The sequence below is a fragment of the Equus caballus genome, chromosome 13, assembly GCF_041296265.1.
Source record: "Equus caballus isolate H_3958 breed thoroughbred chromosome 13, TB-T2T, whole genome shotgun sequence".
Lineage (NCBI taxonomy): Eukaryota > Metazoa > Chordata > Mammalia > Perissodactyla > Equidae > Equus > Equus caballus.
In genome coordinates, this window is record NC_091696.1 from 53,101,906 (window position 1) to 53,115,405 (window position 13,500).

General features: G+C 54.5%; 1 protein-coding gene across 3 annotated transcripts in view; it reads left to right on the plus strand.

Annotated features, from left to right (window-relative positions):
- Window positions 1-13,500, plus strand: part of LMF1 (lipase maturation factor 1) — a 92,671-nt gene that overhangs the window by 29,729 nt on the left and 49,442 nt on the right. The window contains exon 1 of one of the 3 annotated variants that reach the window (XM_023616680.2): window positions 6,625-11,116. The exons of the other annotated variants lie outside the window; for them this stretch is intronic. Within the exon in view, the coding sequence (XP_023472448.1) occupies window positions 11,053-11,116 (64 nt within the window). The 5' untranslated portion in view covers window positions 6,625-11,052. Of the gene's footprint in view, window positions 1-6,624; window positions 11,117-13,500 lie in introns of those variants that run through there. 3 annotated transcript variants of the gene reach the window in all.

Here is a 13,500-nt window from a genome sequence, read left to right on the forward strand (position 1 = left end):
GCCCGGGAAAGCAGTTCCTGTTCCCTAAGTGACTCCCGTTCTCAGAGGCTGCCCGCCCGCGAACCCTCTGGGGCGTCCTTCACTGCTGTTTCCCAGGTTCTGGGGTCGACTGGTCACTTTCCAGAAGTGTCCCTTTCCCCCTGCCCCCCAGGAATGTGAGTGGCCACTTGGCAGTGTCTGGTTTTGGTCTCCTGTCTGGTCCTGTCCCTCTTCGGCAGGACAGAGGAGCCTTGATCAGTGACATTTAGAGCCGCTGTGTGGCACGTGCTGGATGTGAACCGTCTCAGCCAGCAGAGGTGTCGCTCAAAGGGGGAAAAACAGCCTCGAGCAGCATTTCCTCCGCAAGCAGCCCTGGTTGGCTGGCCGTGGGAGCCGGAGAGGGGCTGGCCCTGCTGGGGCTCCCTGCCATCTGGGCCCCATTCTCCAGGCCCTGGCTTTCCAGAATCTCTGATGCTCTCTTGACCCTCTCTGAGGTCGGTCTTGCTCTGGGGGTAGTAACTTTGCCTCGTTCTTTCCTCTTTCCTCGCCTGCACCTGCCTTCTCTGGTCACTGGGAACACCAGGTGGGGCGACATGCTCCTAGGGGTGGCTCTCTGTTGCTGGAGGGGAAGGAGCGAGCAGGTGAGGGGCTGCAGAGGTAATGTCCCCCCGGGGAGCAGCTGGCGCTCCTGGCTGTCACCACTCAGGACAGGTGTCCACAGGGCCTCAGGCAACAAGTCCCCCTGGTTTCCAGACGGGCAGGGTGTGGCATCTGGACCAGATGTCTAAGGGGACGAATCGGGTGTGGGAGTGGGCCCCTTGGGGAGTGTCTCCGGTGCTGGGCTCTACTCCTCTTGGCCGTTTTCAGGGCGGCCCTTCTCACCCAGGGTCTGTTCTCCCCCATGGTATCCATCTGCCCGTCTGTGTTCTTACCTTTACACCCGCTCAGCTCTGCATCCGAGCATGGCACACGCGTGCGCACATGCGGGGTCAGGGGTCAGTGTTTGCCCAGCGGGGCCACAGCACATGCACTTTTGCCATTCTCTTTTCACTGAGTAATATCTGCTAAAAAGTCTTAGTTGAACCTAGAAGAAAATCTGTTTTAAAGACCATTTTTTAATTCATGTGGTCATTAACACTTGGCTTCTTCTAATTTTCTCCCATCACATCTAGTTACCCATTTCTACTTCTAAAACACGCTTCCTCTGTAATATGCAGAATTCTAGAATACTGAAGAAACATTTGGTTCCTGTAATTCATACTTCCAGCCCCAAATCCTTTTGGGTGGCTTTTGTCTGGAATGCTTCTAAGTTAGATTTTATTTTTGTTGGATGGTGTAGATGTGGATGTTTGACCAGCATTTGCCTTTCAGCTCACAGTGTAGTTAATAACCATGGTCTCACAGTTGGCTGTTGAGAGTTTCCTGGGGGCTGGTGCCCGTGCAGTTGAAGGAGGTGGCTTCATCAGGGCCCCTCATGTGGCACGCCCCTCCCCGCGCCCTCCCGCTGGACCGTCCTGGCCACGCGCTGTTCTGATGGCCTCTCCACAACACGCCCCCACACACACACCCCCTGCTGGAGCTCTGCCTCGACTCCCCGCGTGTGCTCAGTGTGTGTTCATCCCTCCTTTCGCCCCGTGGTTAGAACAGCCATAGCTTGTCTCCGTTATGGGTCTTTTCAAAGACCTGATTTTATTTATCAGATTTTTTAAAAAAATGTGTTGTAGCTCATTAATTTTTACTTTTATAGGTTGCTTCCTCCTTCTGGGAGGAAGGAGTTTATTATTTTCTAAGATCTTGAGTTGATCGTTCAACTCATTAATTTTCCATCTCTTCTTATCTGCTAATGAAAGCATGGAGGCAGGTGACCACTCCCCTCTGGCTGTGCCCCTGGCCTGCCCTGTGTCCACCCCCCTGTGCTGTGTCCCTGGCCAGCCCCACGTCCACTCCCCTGTGCTGTGTCCCTGGCCCACCCCACGTCCACTCCCCCCGTGCTGTGTCCCTGGCCTGCCCCGCGTCCACTCCCCTGTGCTGTGTTCCTGGCCCACCCCACATCCACTCCCCCCTGTGCTGTGTCCCTGGCCCGCCCCACGTCCACTCCCCTGTGCTGTGTCCCTGGCCCGCCCCACGTCCACTCCCCTGTGCTGTGTCCCTGGCCCGCCCCACGTCCACTCCCCTGTGCTGTGTCCCTGGCCGGCCCCACGTCCACTCCCCTGTGCTGTGCCCCTGGCCCGCCCCGTGTCCACTCCCCTGTGCTGTGTCCCTGGCCCGCCCCGCGTCCACTCCCTTGTGCTGTGTCCCTGGCCGGCCCCACGTCCACTCCCCTGTGCTGTGCCCCTGGCCGGCCCATGTCCACTCCCCTGTGCTGTGCCCCTGGCCGGCCCGTGTCTCCTGACGGGCAGATGAGATAGCTTTATAACCTCAGTGCTGCTGCTTCTTTCGTCCTCTTGGTCCAAGTGCTGTTTAGAGAAGAGCTTCAAAAACCCCAAGCCCTAAGGGTTTTATAGGTTACCTTTCCTTGATCAATTTCTGATTTTATTATGCTGTGGCCGGAAGATACAGTCTGAAGATTGTTCTTTTAATTGTTAAAGAAAATGTTAGACGTGTGCATGGATTAGGAAGTCACACTGTATCTCGCGGCTTACAGCAGACACAGCAGCACCTCCCTTCCTGTTCTCCAGCCACTCTTCCTTGCCCTCCAGCCCTTCTGGTGTCGCCTCCAAGTTTCTGAATAAGCTGTTTATGTAGATTATTCCTGGTGTATCACTTTTAGACGTTATCTCTGTACTTCCTCTTAGGAATGATGAGGATTCCTCTCCCACATCCCTAACGCTCCTCCCCTCGCCATCTCAGTATAGCTATATCACAAATAGAACTTTTTGTTAAACTAATACTCAGTCTTTACATTATTGGGACTATGTCAGTTTTGTTGACCACTGAGCCACTAGTGAAGTCTGATAATTTTTTTCTAGTCACTTTTCGTTTTTCCTGGAGTTGATAGTTGCCTCTTCTTTTTTGGTTTGCTTTGTTTTTCATTTTTGATCATGTTTCCACAATTTGTTCCAAGTTCACCAGCACAACTGCTGGAGCACTCCCAATACTGGTTTTTACTGAATCAAACACATTAGGTATCTATCAATTCCTTCTCCCACCTTCCTGGAGATTTCTGCTCGGGAGCTTTCTCTGTTACCACCTGGGGTGGAGGCTTTTTAGGTCTCTGGATTTGGAGACTGTGGGGCAAGTTAACTCTTTGCCGGCTTGGCTACCACTGACTGATTTGTCCCTCTCTGCATCCTAAGGATCCTTATGCTCTGGGGCAGGTGCCTGGTTGTGCTGGGGGTGAGGCTCGGAGACCCAGCCGCTCCTCCACTGCCTTCTTCCCGAGTGTGCTCTGGAGTGGCATCCCAGGGAAGATCATCCTAAGCCCTTTCCTGACCACGTTTGTGTGCAGACAGCCAAAGGCAGTAGTGGACGGGCCCTTCTTTCTCCTTCTCCAGCATCAGCCCTCGCCTGTCTGAGGCAGGGGGAGCCAGGCTGACTTTGTCCGCATGGCCCTGTGCTGCTTCCCTGCCCAGTAAACGCTGTGTGTCCTGAATCGCCGTGAGCAGCTGAGAGGCCAGAGAAGGGCGTTTGGTCTCATCAGACACCGTTGCGGCCATGGGCTGGCCTGGAACCTCCAGAATCTTGTGTGTCCCTGGAGCTTCCTGGTTCCAGTGCCCCATTGTTGGATGCGAAAGGAACACGGCGTCGGCGAGCCTGACCTTTGCCAACGCAAGTAACAGGGAGAGGCATTGTTAGGTTAGCCCTGGAGTAGCAGCTGTGTGCCAGTTTCTTTTGTAAATGCTTTGATATTTTAAAACAGAAATTCTAAGCGAGGAAGCCATGCTTTGTTGCTGTTACAATAGCGGCTCTTGTCTGTGTGGATTCACTGAATGGAGACACAGATACTGATGCGGTTTTAGTACCATTAATGGTTCCCAAGTGCATCTAGCGAACCTGTTCTTGGTGGCCGTGTCCTCCTCTCATCAAGACTGTTACACATCTTAAAGCAGGACGCTGCATCATTTCGGGCGTACCAGCTGGTCTCAGTGACACCCCTCTGAGGAGGCAGAGAACTGCCGGTTTCCCACTGGGTTTCAGCCTAGATGAATGTCTCTTGAGCTTTTCGAGCACTTACGAGCCTCGGGACTGGCTGCTGCGGCTGGGGGACCCCGGACCTGCGCACCTCTCCCCCCCCCCGTGCCTCTGGCCCCTGTGGGGCGGGCGTGCCCCAGCCTGGGCTTGGCTTGGGTTTTCTCCCGCTTGCCACCTCTGACGTGAATCTTTGCATGTATGTCGGTTTATCGTCTCTCCCGCCTCCTCCCTCCAGACTGTCAGCCCCGTGGGGGCCGGGGCTCTGCCTGGTTCCCCACTGTCCTGCAGCGCACAGGACAGGCAGGGGTCTGACCACGCTTGGCTGATCCGTGACGAGAGCCTCTGGATCCACATGCAGATGTCATGAGCAGGCAGACGGTCCGGTGGCCCCGTGTGCTCTTCCATCGTCACTCTTGAAGGAAACATCGCACCTGCTGGAGGCTGCCGCGGCCTGGGAGGCTTGCTCGGTGCTGAGGGGCACGCTGCATCGAGAAACCTGGTTATTCGTTTTCTTGATTTTCATCCACACGTCTCCTGGACCCAGAACTGCCAGCACGACTGCTGTGTGCGTTCTGGTGTTCCTGAGAGATCACTGTGTCAAAGCCGCAGAGCCCCCCTCAGCGATGTTGTTGGCTTTGGTGGCAGCCCTCAGGTCTGGGGAGGTGGCAGCCCTTCCTCCTCAGCACGGTGAACCAGCCCCCGGGAGGCGCCGAGCGGAACGTCCGCCGTCACTTGCTTGAGCACAGCCACAGGCAGCGGTGGATGGAAACCACGACCCCAGGGCGAGGCGGCAGGGGCCTGGCCCCGTGAGCTATGCCCAGCTCGGCAACAGCCGTGTGACCGCAGGATTGACGGCGGCCGCGGCCACGCTCTGTTCCCAGGCTCTTGTCCAGGGCAGGGCCCCTGAGTCCCCGTCCTCTTTGTGGTGCTCGGGTGCGTCCTTGTGCTGAGGCCCAGCTGAGCCAGGCGCTGACCAGGGCTCCAGCTTCTACCTGTGAAGTGGTGTCAGCAGCACTTTAGAAAGACGGTCTTGGCATCGTTTCTGAGCTGCAAAGGTAGTGCCGAGGCCCCATCGACGTTCACCAGCTTCCCCTCATGTCAACATCTCACACGACCGGAGCACTAAACGGTGGTCACAACGGAGCCATCGGCATGGCGCGGCCCTTGCCTGAACTGCAGACTTCTGTTGGTTCCCCGCCCTTCCACCCAGGCCTGTCCAGGATCCCTCCAGGACCACAGTGCACTGAGTCGTCGCGTCTCCTGTCCCCTCTGGTCCTGTGGCGGCCTCCAGACTTCCCTGGTCTTTCATGACCTTGACAGTGTTGAGCGGTTCTGGTCCTGTATCTGGTGGAATGTGCACAGGTTGGGCTTGTCTGGTGTTCCTTGTGATTAGGCGGGCCGTGGGTTGTGGGGCTGGGCGCCCCGGGAGCCAGTGAGTGGGTGTGACCTCCCTGGAGGACAGTGTGGCCGCACAGCGACGTGCCTACAGAACATCCGTGCCTGCGGGTCCCCAGCCCCCCTTCAGGGCTCCTGCAGCAGGGCCGGGGTGGGGCAGAAGGACTCGGAGCGGGGGCGCCAGCTCTGCTCATGGCAGGAGGAAGGAGCCTCCGGAGGGTTTGGCCGTGGAGAGTTAGTTAAATAAACTTCCATCTTCTCCATGGATTACTATGTAATGCGACTCAATACTACGATACAATCTGATAAGAAAATATAATTGTGTGCTAAAATGGGTTTTAAACAGTGTGTTCTTGTTCCATTTTTGCCTCTAAAAAGATCTATCAAAACTATTTTGAAATCCATGACCAAGGGGCTAACGAGCTTTATCTGTGGATGAGCAGATCACTTTTCTTTCTTATCTCTAGTAACAGTTTATCTTCAGTGAAAGTTTTTGCTTACAGTTAAGGATGAGTTAGTTTTAATAAATTGGTTCTAGTAAAATGAAATCAGTGTTAATAAATTAGTTTTAATAAAATGAAATCCAAAGGTGAACAGGTGCGAGCTGGGCACAGAGCAGGTGGAGCCAGTGTTCACAATGGACAGGCTTCTAAGGATGGGGGTTGTGGGGGATGGGGCCAGAGTGGGGGGGATGGGTGTGGCTCTGGCTGAGGGGCCGTCCCAAGGTGGGGGACTCACTGGCCTGGTCATCGAGTTGGAGAAGGAGTGCCTTGGCCTGGTGGAAACGCACTTCCCTCCCTGGGGGGTCTGAACAGCTTGTGGGAGAGGCAGGAAGCAGTGAGGTTCAGGGCCCCGTTCTGAGCGGGTCTGCGGTGACCTGCCAGTGCTGGAGATGTGGGAGGGCGGAGGTCTGTGGAGGGCGGTCGGGTGTCGAGCCGCCGAGGAGGACCCGAGGCTCTGTCTGGGGCCCGTCCCAGGGTTGACCTGCGGTCTGCACCGCTCCCAGCAGGAGGCGCTGGACACATTGCCTGGACTCCACAGCTGGCGCTGGAGACAGCTGGTAACTGAGAGAGCGGAGGGTCCCGGGGGGTCATCCGTGAGGTGGCGTCCTGTCCTCATAGGCAGGGAGGGGGCTGATGAACCAGGACAATGATGGTTTCAGGACTCGGGCTTTCACTGAAGCCCAGCTCGGGCGTGGAAGTGTGGCTGGGCCGCGTAGGGAGTGGAGACCCACAGAGTGCTTTTTAACCAGTCTCTTCTTGTCTTGTTCTGAGGGCGCTTTGGGGGGTCTGCAGAACTAGGGTGGGGGGGGTGGTGATAGCCAGGACCTGGCCAGCGCTTGGCGCTTCCTCAGGGCCTCGCAAGCTTAACGCCCTTGTCCCTGCTGTGTTTGTGCTGGGTTGCGGGTTTTGCATCTTCTGATGGCGAGAATCTCCTTTCCTCTGAGTGAGAGCTGTCTGATGTGCCTGGAAAGGCAGCAGGACCTAGGGGATGACACAGGGACACAGGTGGCGAGACCTCGATTCTCATCCTGCTGCTCAGCCGTGTAAGTGAGGCCCGAGCCTCGCGGTCTTCTGGGCACCTCCTTCCTAAATTCTGAACCTGTGTGAGTGTGATGTTGGGAGAGACTCACGTCAGGTTTTAATTCGGTGTCGAGTGCTGCCTGTTACAGCGACAGAGGGAGTGGGTCTGCGTTGTCCCTGTTTACATACGACAGACAAGCGTCAGCGTTTCAGAATAGACACTGTTATGCAGTGTCCGCTGATGAAGTCTTGCCCTCCGCATGCAGTCACTCGACTTCAGGACCCAGATTAGGGACAGTTGGTGCCATTAAATCCATTTGGCTCATCTGCAGTAAATGGACAATTCTCTTCCTTTTTTTTCCTTTTGATTGTGCCAGAAGCAGCAATTATACTCATAATCCCCAGTGAAAATAACAGCTGAGAAACGTCAGGAGGAGTGCAGGTGGCCTGCAGGTATGTGGCAGACAGGGACAGGCGTGGAGCCTGTGGCCGGCGTGGGGGCTTTGCACGCACGGCGTGGGCTCTCTGGTTTGGGGGCAGGACGCCCGGGTGGGACGCACCCTCCCTCACGTGGACGTGGACCTGGAGCAAACCCTACAGTTTTCTCGGAGGACGTGGCCACTGCGTTACCAGAGTGCTCCGTCCTGCCTTTCCCTCTGCGGGCCCACGTGAGGCCCCCCCTGTCGGAAGGGCTGCTTCACTGAGCGGGGTCCGGCGGGGGTCCGGCCATGCAGAGCATGTGGCTCTGCTCACTCCTGACTTCTGTGTCAGCCCCAGGTGAGTACCCTCTAAATCGGAACCCAGTCGAAGAAGTTTCCATCAGTCCCATGTCAGGCTCCGATTCTTAGCTTCCTCGGGGAAACCAGTCACTCTGAAAAGTAGATCTCCTGTCTTGTTTTGGAAAAAAAAATCTTGTTTAATTGTTTTTAGAGTAACACCTGAAGAGTTTTGTAGCCTCACCACCACGGGCAGTTGTGTCCCGACTTCCGGGGACGACGACACTCAGCTGTTCTTACGGTTTCTTCTTCTGTAAAGTGCACGCTCACTCCATTGTGTTTGTTTAATCTTTTATGACCTTCTATGATGTTTAGTGACTTTCTCCATAAAGCTTGTAAATACTTTTTAAAAGGCTTGTTCTCGTAGTCACTGTAAGTTTGGCTTCCAGAGCAAATGGCACTTTAAGACACGGCATTTCACAATTGGTTTATTATGGTTCGTGGGAATGCCGGTGGTCAGTTTTAAACATCCCACGCAGAAGAGGGGAGAATTCCTTCCTTGTTTGTTTTTCTTTAACTTCTGGTTATGAAAAAGTTCCAACTAATATGAAAGTGAAGCGAAGGGCGGCCTGCACCTCCGGGTGCCGTCTCGGCGCACAGTTCCGGCACCGGCCAGGCTGCCGTTTGCTGCCCTCCCCTTCTGCTCCGTTACGTACAATCCGGGCATTCCCTGTTCCATTCCGAAAGACTTCATTACGTGCTTCGGAAAGATCAAAGTAACTACAATACCGTCATCACATCCAAAAAGTTAGGATGAGTTCTATCAAATATTTACTCAGTGTGCCAGTGTTGCCACTCGTCGCATAGGTTTGTCCCAGGAGGGATCCGACCCGCTTGACGGATGTGCCCTTCCAGTCTCTTTAGAGCCGTCTGTCCTCTGCCTTCCCGGCTGCGGAGTCGTGTCCCGCCGTGTCTCAGACTCAGGGAGCACCGTTCGTCCTGCTTGGCTGGCGGCTCCCTCCAGGCCGGGTGTCCCCGGCCCTCATCCCCTGGGCTGGCTGCGTCAGTCGGCTTTGCTTTTGGCAGGGACGGGTGTGGGCCTGTCTGGCGTGGTGGTCAGAGGGCCCAGGCTGCCCCCGCTTCCTGCCGCAGGAAGGTGGCTGAGGCGCCAGGCCTTGGCAGCCTGATCCGTCTGTCTGTCAGAAAGTTCTCCATCAGCCGCGCCAAAGGGCCCTGTGGGCTCCGTGGTCACTGTCTGCACTCGTCCATGGGGTCTGCAGGGGGCAGTGTTCTAAGTCTGTCACTCTGCTGGCTTTTGTTATCAGGGGCTTTTTATCAAAGAAACTTGCCCTCAACTGCTTGGTTGCTCCAAATCCAGTTTCTCCAGGAGAGTCAGACTAAACTCTTTGTTCTTTCCCTTTACTTATCAATGTCCAGAATGACTTGGTTCCCAAACACCCTAGAGGACTCCTTTTAACGTCATTTCTAGTCACTCTGTTGACACCACTCAGTAGTAGAGTTCACCTTCTGTAGATTCTCTTCTTTTTTAAAAAAAAACTTCTATGTAGGCAATCGTATTTTTTCCCACTTCAAACCCTATAACTTTTCTGTGTTTCTCTCATTTTTGCTATGGCTAAGACCTCCATGTGGGTTGGTGTTGAATGGGACTTTCAAAACCATGTAATTACAGAAAACTTAAAGCATACTGTGAAGGCTGAAAGAATTGTGTAGTAAAAACCCGTATGTGGGCCACCTAGATTCCATAGTTTCATCATATATTTTGATAGATTTCAAAGTAAATGCCAGATATCAGGGCACTTGCCCTAAATAACAAAGGCTTCAGTGTGCAGACCCTTAACCAGAGCTCAGTGTGTGGCGGCTTTTTCCCTTGACAAAGAGTTCACACGATGAAATGTGCAGATCCTAAATATACATTTTTAGGGTTTTGACAGTTGCATACACCTGTGTTGTCCAGACTCCCATGGAGATCCAGACATACACCATCACCCCGGAAAGTTCCCTCCTGCCCCCAGCCAGCCACTGCTCCCACCGTGCAGGACTGTACCTGCTCTGTGCCAAGACTGGGTCTGCGTGAGAACCCGCAGGACTCCTCGTCTGTGCGCACCCAGTGAGGAGGGAGGGTTCGCTTCCGGCCAAGCTGCCCGGCTGACTTTCCCAGGGACCTGCCCAGCGGACAGCTCTCTGCAGGGCACTCGTGTCCTGTTCGTTCCACACGAGAGTTCCTTGGTTTTGGTGGCTGGAGGGGAAGGGCCATAGTTACCTGTGTGAATGACAGTTAGAGGACTCAGCATGTCTGAAAACTGAAATCAGAACACAGACCTTAGACAGTTAACATTAGGGAGGCCTCTGTTTTCTCACTTACAGGCCACAGCATTTTTATGACGATGGTAGTACCGTTTTCATCTCTGTCGTTACTAATATAAGGCACTTAAGGCAAAATCTTACGTTTTTGATTTATGTCCAAAAGAAAATGGTCCGTGTTTTTTACAGTGTACCTTCTAAGCACAGTCTGTGATGATGACCAGCATTCTGTCCGTGCCTTGCTGAGGCAGACGGCTGAGTGTCCCACTGAGTGAGGGCCATGGGTTTCCCTTCACCCCGGCACGGGATCGCTTGAGTGCGTATTTCCTCTGAAATCTTTGATTGTGCTCAACACTCGCCCTGTGCACACAGTTGGGGCATCTTGCTGTTGGGAAAGCTGATGGACTCGGGGCTCTAAGCTCAGCACAGACAGCCTGGTGGGGGGGGGGGCTGCCCCCTTGGCTCGCGGTTCCCCACCTCCGCCATGGCTGCAGGAAGTCGGCTGTCGTGCACCCTGTCACTTCTCTGAGTGGGAATTCCAGTCTTCTCTGTCTGCCCTGGAGGCTGTGTCCTTGGTCTGCAGCAGATGGCTGCGACGTGCCTACACATGCATCCTTGGGAGGATATTATCCTGCTTATGATTCCCTGAGGTTCTTGAATCTGTAATTTATGTCTTTTACCAAATTTGGATAATTTTTGCCAGTGTTTTTCAGTTTTTCCTGCTCCATTTCTCCCTCCTCTCCTTCTTAAGCGTCTGTTCTCCAGCTTGGGTAACTCTGGGCCGTCTTCATGTTCACTACCTCTTATTCTCTGTCCTCCAATCTGCTGTTAAGCTCACCTAGTAAAACTTTAATTTCAGGTTTTCCTTTCCAGTTCCAGACTTTGTTTGGTTCTTTTTTTACAGTTCTGTTTCTCTGCCGAGTTTTCCCGTCTGTTTATGCCTTATCAGTGCATTTTCCTTTACATCCTGAACCTGCTGATTGTGGATGCTTTGCCTTGTCTGCTTGCAGCCTGCATTCGGGGTGCAGAACGGATGGAGAGTGGAAACAGGTGAGACGTGCAGTATGTCGTGTGGTGAGAGTGTTCTTGGGTATGCCCTGTCAGGATGGTCTGAGGCCCAGTTGTAAATTTCATGTCCAGGGAAGGCCCCCCCTGAGAGGGGGCATCTGAGCAGAGACGTGACCAAAGGGCCGTACGGATGGGTGCTGGGGCAGAGACTAAAGGTGGGCCTGGGCCTCCAGCAAGGAAGGAGACCCCAGGGAAGAGAAGAGGGGGGCACGAGGCCATCAGTGGGCTCTGACCGGTCCCGTCCTCTCCTGCGGTCTCTCTGGGGTCACTCCTGTGGCATTTCCCGTGATGACCTACATCAGCTGACCTTCTCCTGTATGCTGATCCTTCTGGAGGAAGCATTTCTGAAATGCTCCCTGATGCATCGAGGACGTGAAGCCTGAGGGTGTCACTGCCCCTCCCCGAGTTGCTGAACCACCACCCCAGGCTCCTCTGTGAGTGACTTGAGCGAGACTGTGGCTGCGGCCATGCCCACTGGGCCCTGGCTCTGTGGCCGAAACGTCTGCCCTCCCCCTCGTCCCTGTGTGTGTATGGTCTGTGGGGTGGGCTGCGCCTCAGCAGCATCCTGGCCTCTGGATGCAGGAGCTGCCTGTCACCGCTGACCTCGCTGGAGGGCCAGACAGAACTCTCTTTCAAAGGGATGGGGAAGCCAGCTGGGACACACGTCTACTTGTTAGGACATGTGGACAGACAGAGCTGTAGGGAGGGAAGGAAGAACGCTGGTGTGTCCACTGCACGACCCCCAGTGGAGATGGTGTCTGCATGGGGCAGAGGCTGGATGGCCACCCTGACCTCTGACCTAGGTATGTGCCACGTGGAGAAGTATGTGTCACTCCTTCCTACTTTCCAGGTGATCTGGCCCTCCCCATCATTTCTGACGAGCACATGTGTTATGTAATGACCAGACCTGCCAACCTCTCCCGTGAGCGAGGCCCCACCCTCCCTCATGTGACAAGTGCATGCCCGTCAGCAGCCTTGAGGACGCCCGGAAACAGTGTTCACTGAGTGTGTGGGGAAGATTCAGAAAAGCTATGATTGCAACTGGGTCATCCTTACAAGATCATGTGGGGACGAGGGCAACACCCACTTGAGCGGGCACAGATGCCCCATGTGCTGACAGCCCGCTCAGACGTGGGGTTCATTTCAGCGGGCACAGATGGCCCACATGCTGACAGCCCGTTCAGATATGCGGTAGGGTGACACCCCACTTCAGTGAGCACAGACGCGCACGTGCTGATAGCCTGCTCAGATGTGGGGTAGGGTGACACCCCATTTCGGTGGTCATGGGGCCTGGGGTGCATGTGGGTGGGAGCTCGCCTGGCTGCTGGAAGGGTGCTAGCCTGGCCACCCATTCCATGCAGGGCTGTGGACACACAGCGCCTCAAGCAGATGTGCCTCTCGGACTGGCCAGAGCAGGGTCTGGGGCTGCTGCGTCCCCCTCAAGCCGCATTTCAAGCCCTCAACGGCCCCCTGTGGCCAGTGGGCACCAACGGCACAGGCAGATCCGGAATGTTCCCATCGCTGTAGACAGTCCTGTGGACAGCGGTGGCCGGCACTTCTTTGGGATTCTGACAGTCACTTTGAGACAAGCTTGGGCGACTTTTCATGCCCAGGAAACAAAAGACAAAGGAATGGTTATGCAGCATGCCCTTCAGCCTGATGTACATTAAATATTTGGAATATATTAACCCTAAAAATCTTTGGGGCTATGTCTAATTTCCGTTGACAGGAAGTATTTTCCTATTTATCCAAAACCAATAAAGCCACCTCAGGTCATTACTGTGGACTCTGTTTTGGGCTGGCTGGTGACACCTGTAGATCTAAGCAACAGGGGACACCTGGGGCTAGGAAGTCTGGTTGCCACAGCAACTGTTAACCAGGACCATGGACGGAGGGTCACCGTGCAGGTGGGCGGGCTGCACGGGTCACTTCCTGTTCCCAGCAGAGCCCAAGGAATCCTTAAAACGTATATTAACAATTTGCTAAACGCTTCATAATTGGGAGCATGCAATTTAAAATGATTTTATTTAAAGCATGAAGCCTTTAACCAGCTCTTTCAAAAATACCTGCTTGCTAGAAAATGTGCTCCCGTTCACCATCTGATCTCTGGCTTAGATCTCATCAGCTGAAATGCACAGTGTCCCGTGGCCAGCTTTTCCTTTTAGCGGTCAGGCTGTGTCCATGTGCTTCTCATCGGCTGCCCAATAGCAAGAACAGCAAAGCCAGCCTTACATGCCACATTCTCCTGATGCGAGATGTGACCAGGTGGCTGGACAGATGGGGCTCATGTTCAGAGAGACCCGCCCAGCTCCAGCTGTTTCTGGAGGATTCCTGGGCAGGCCTGGCTTTGAGTGGGTCCTGGGACC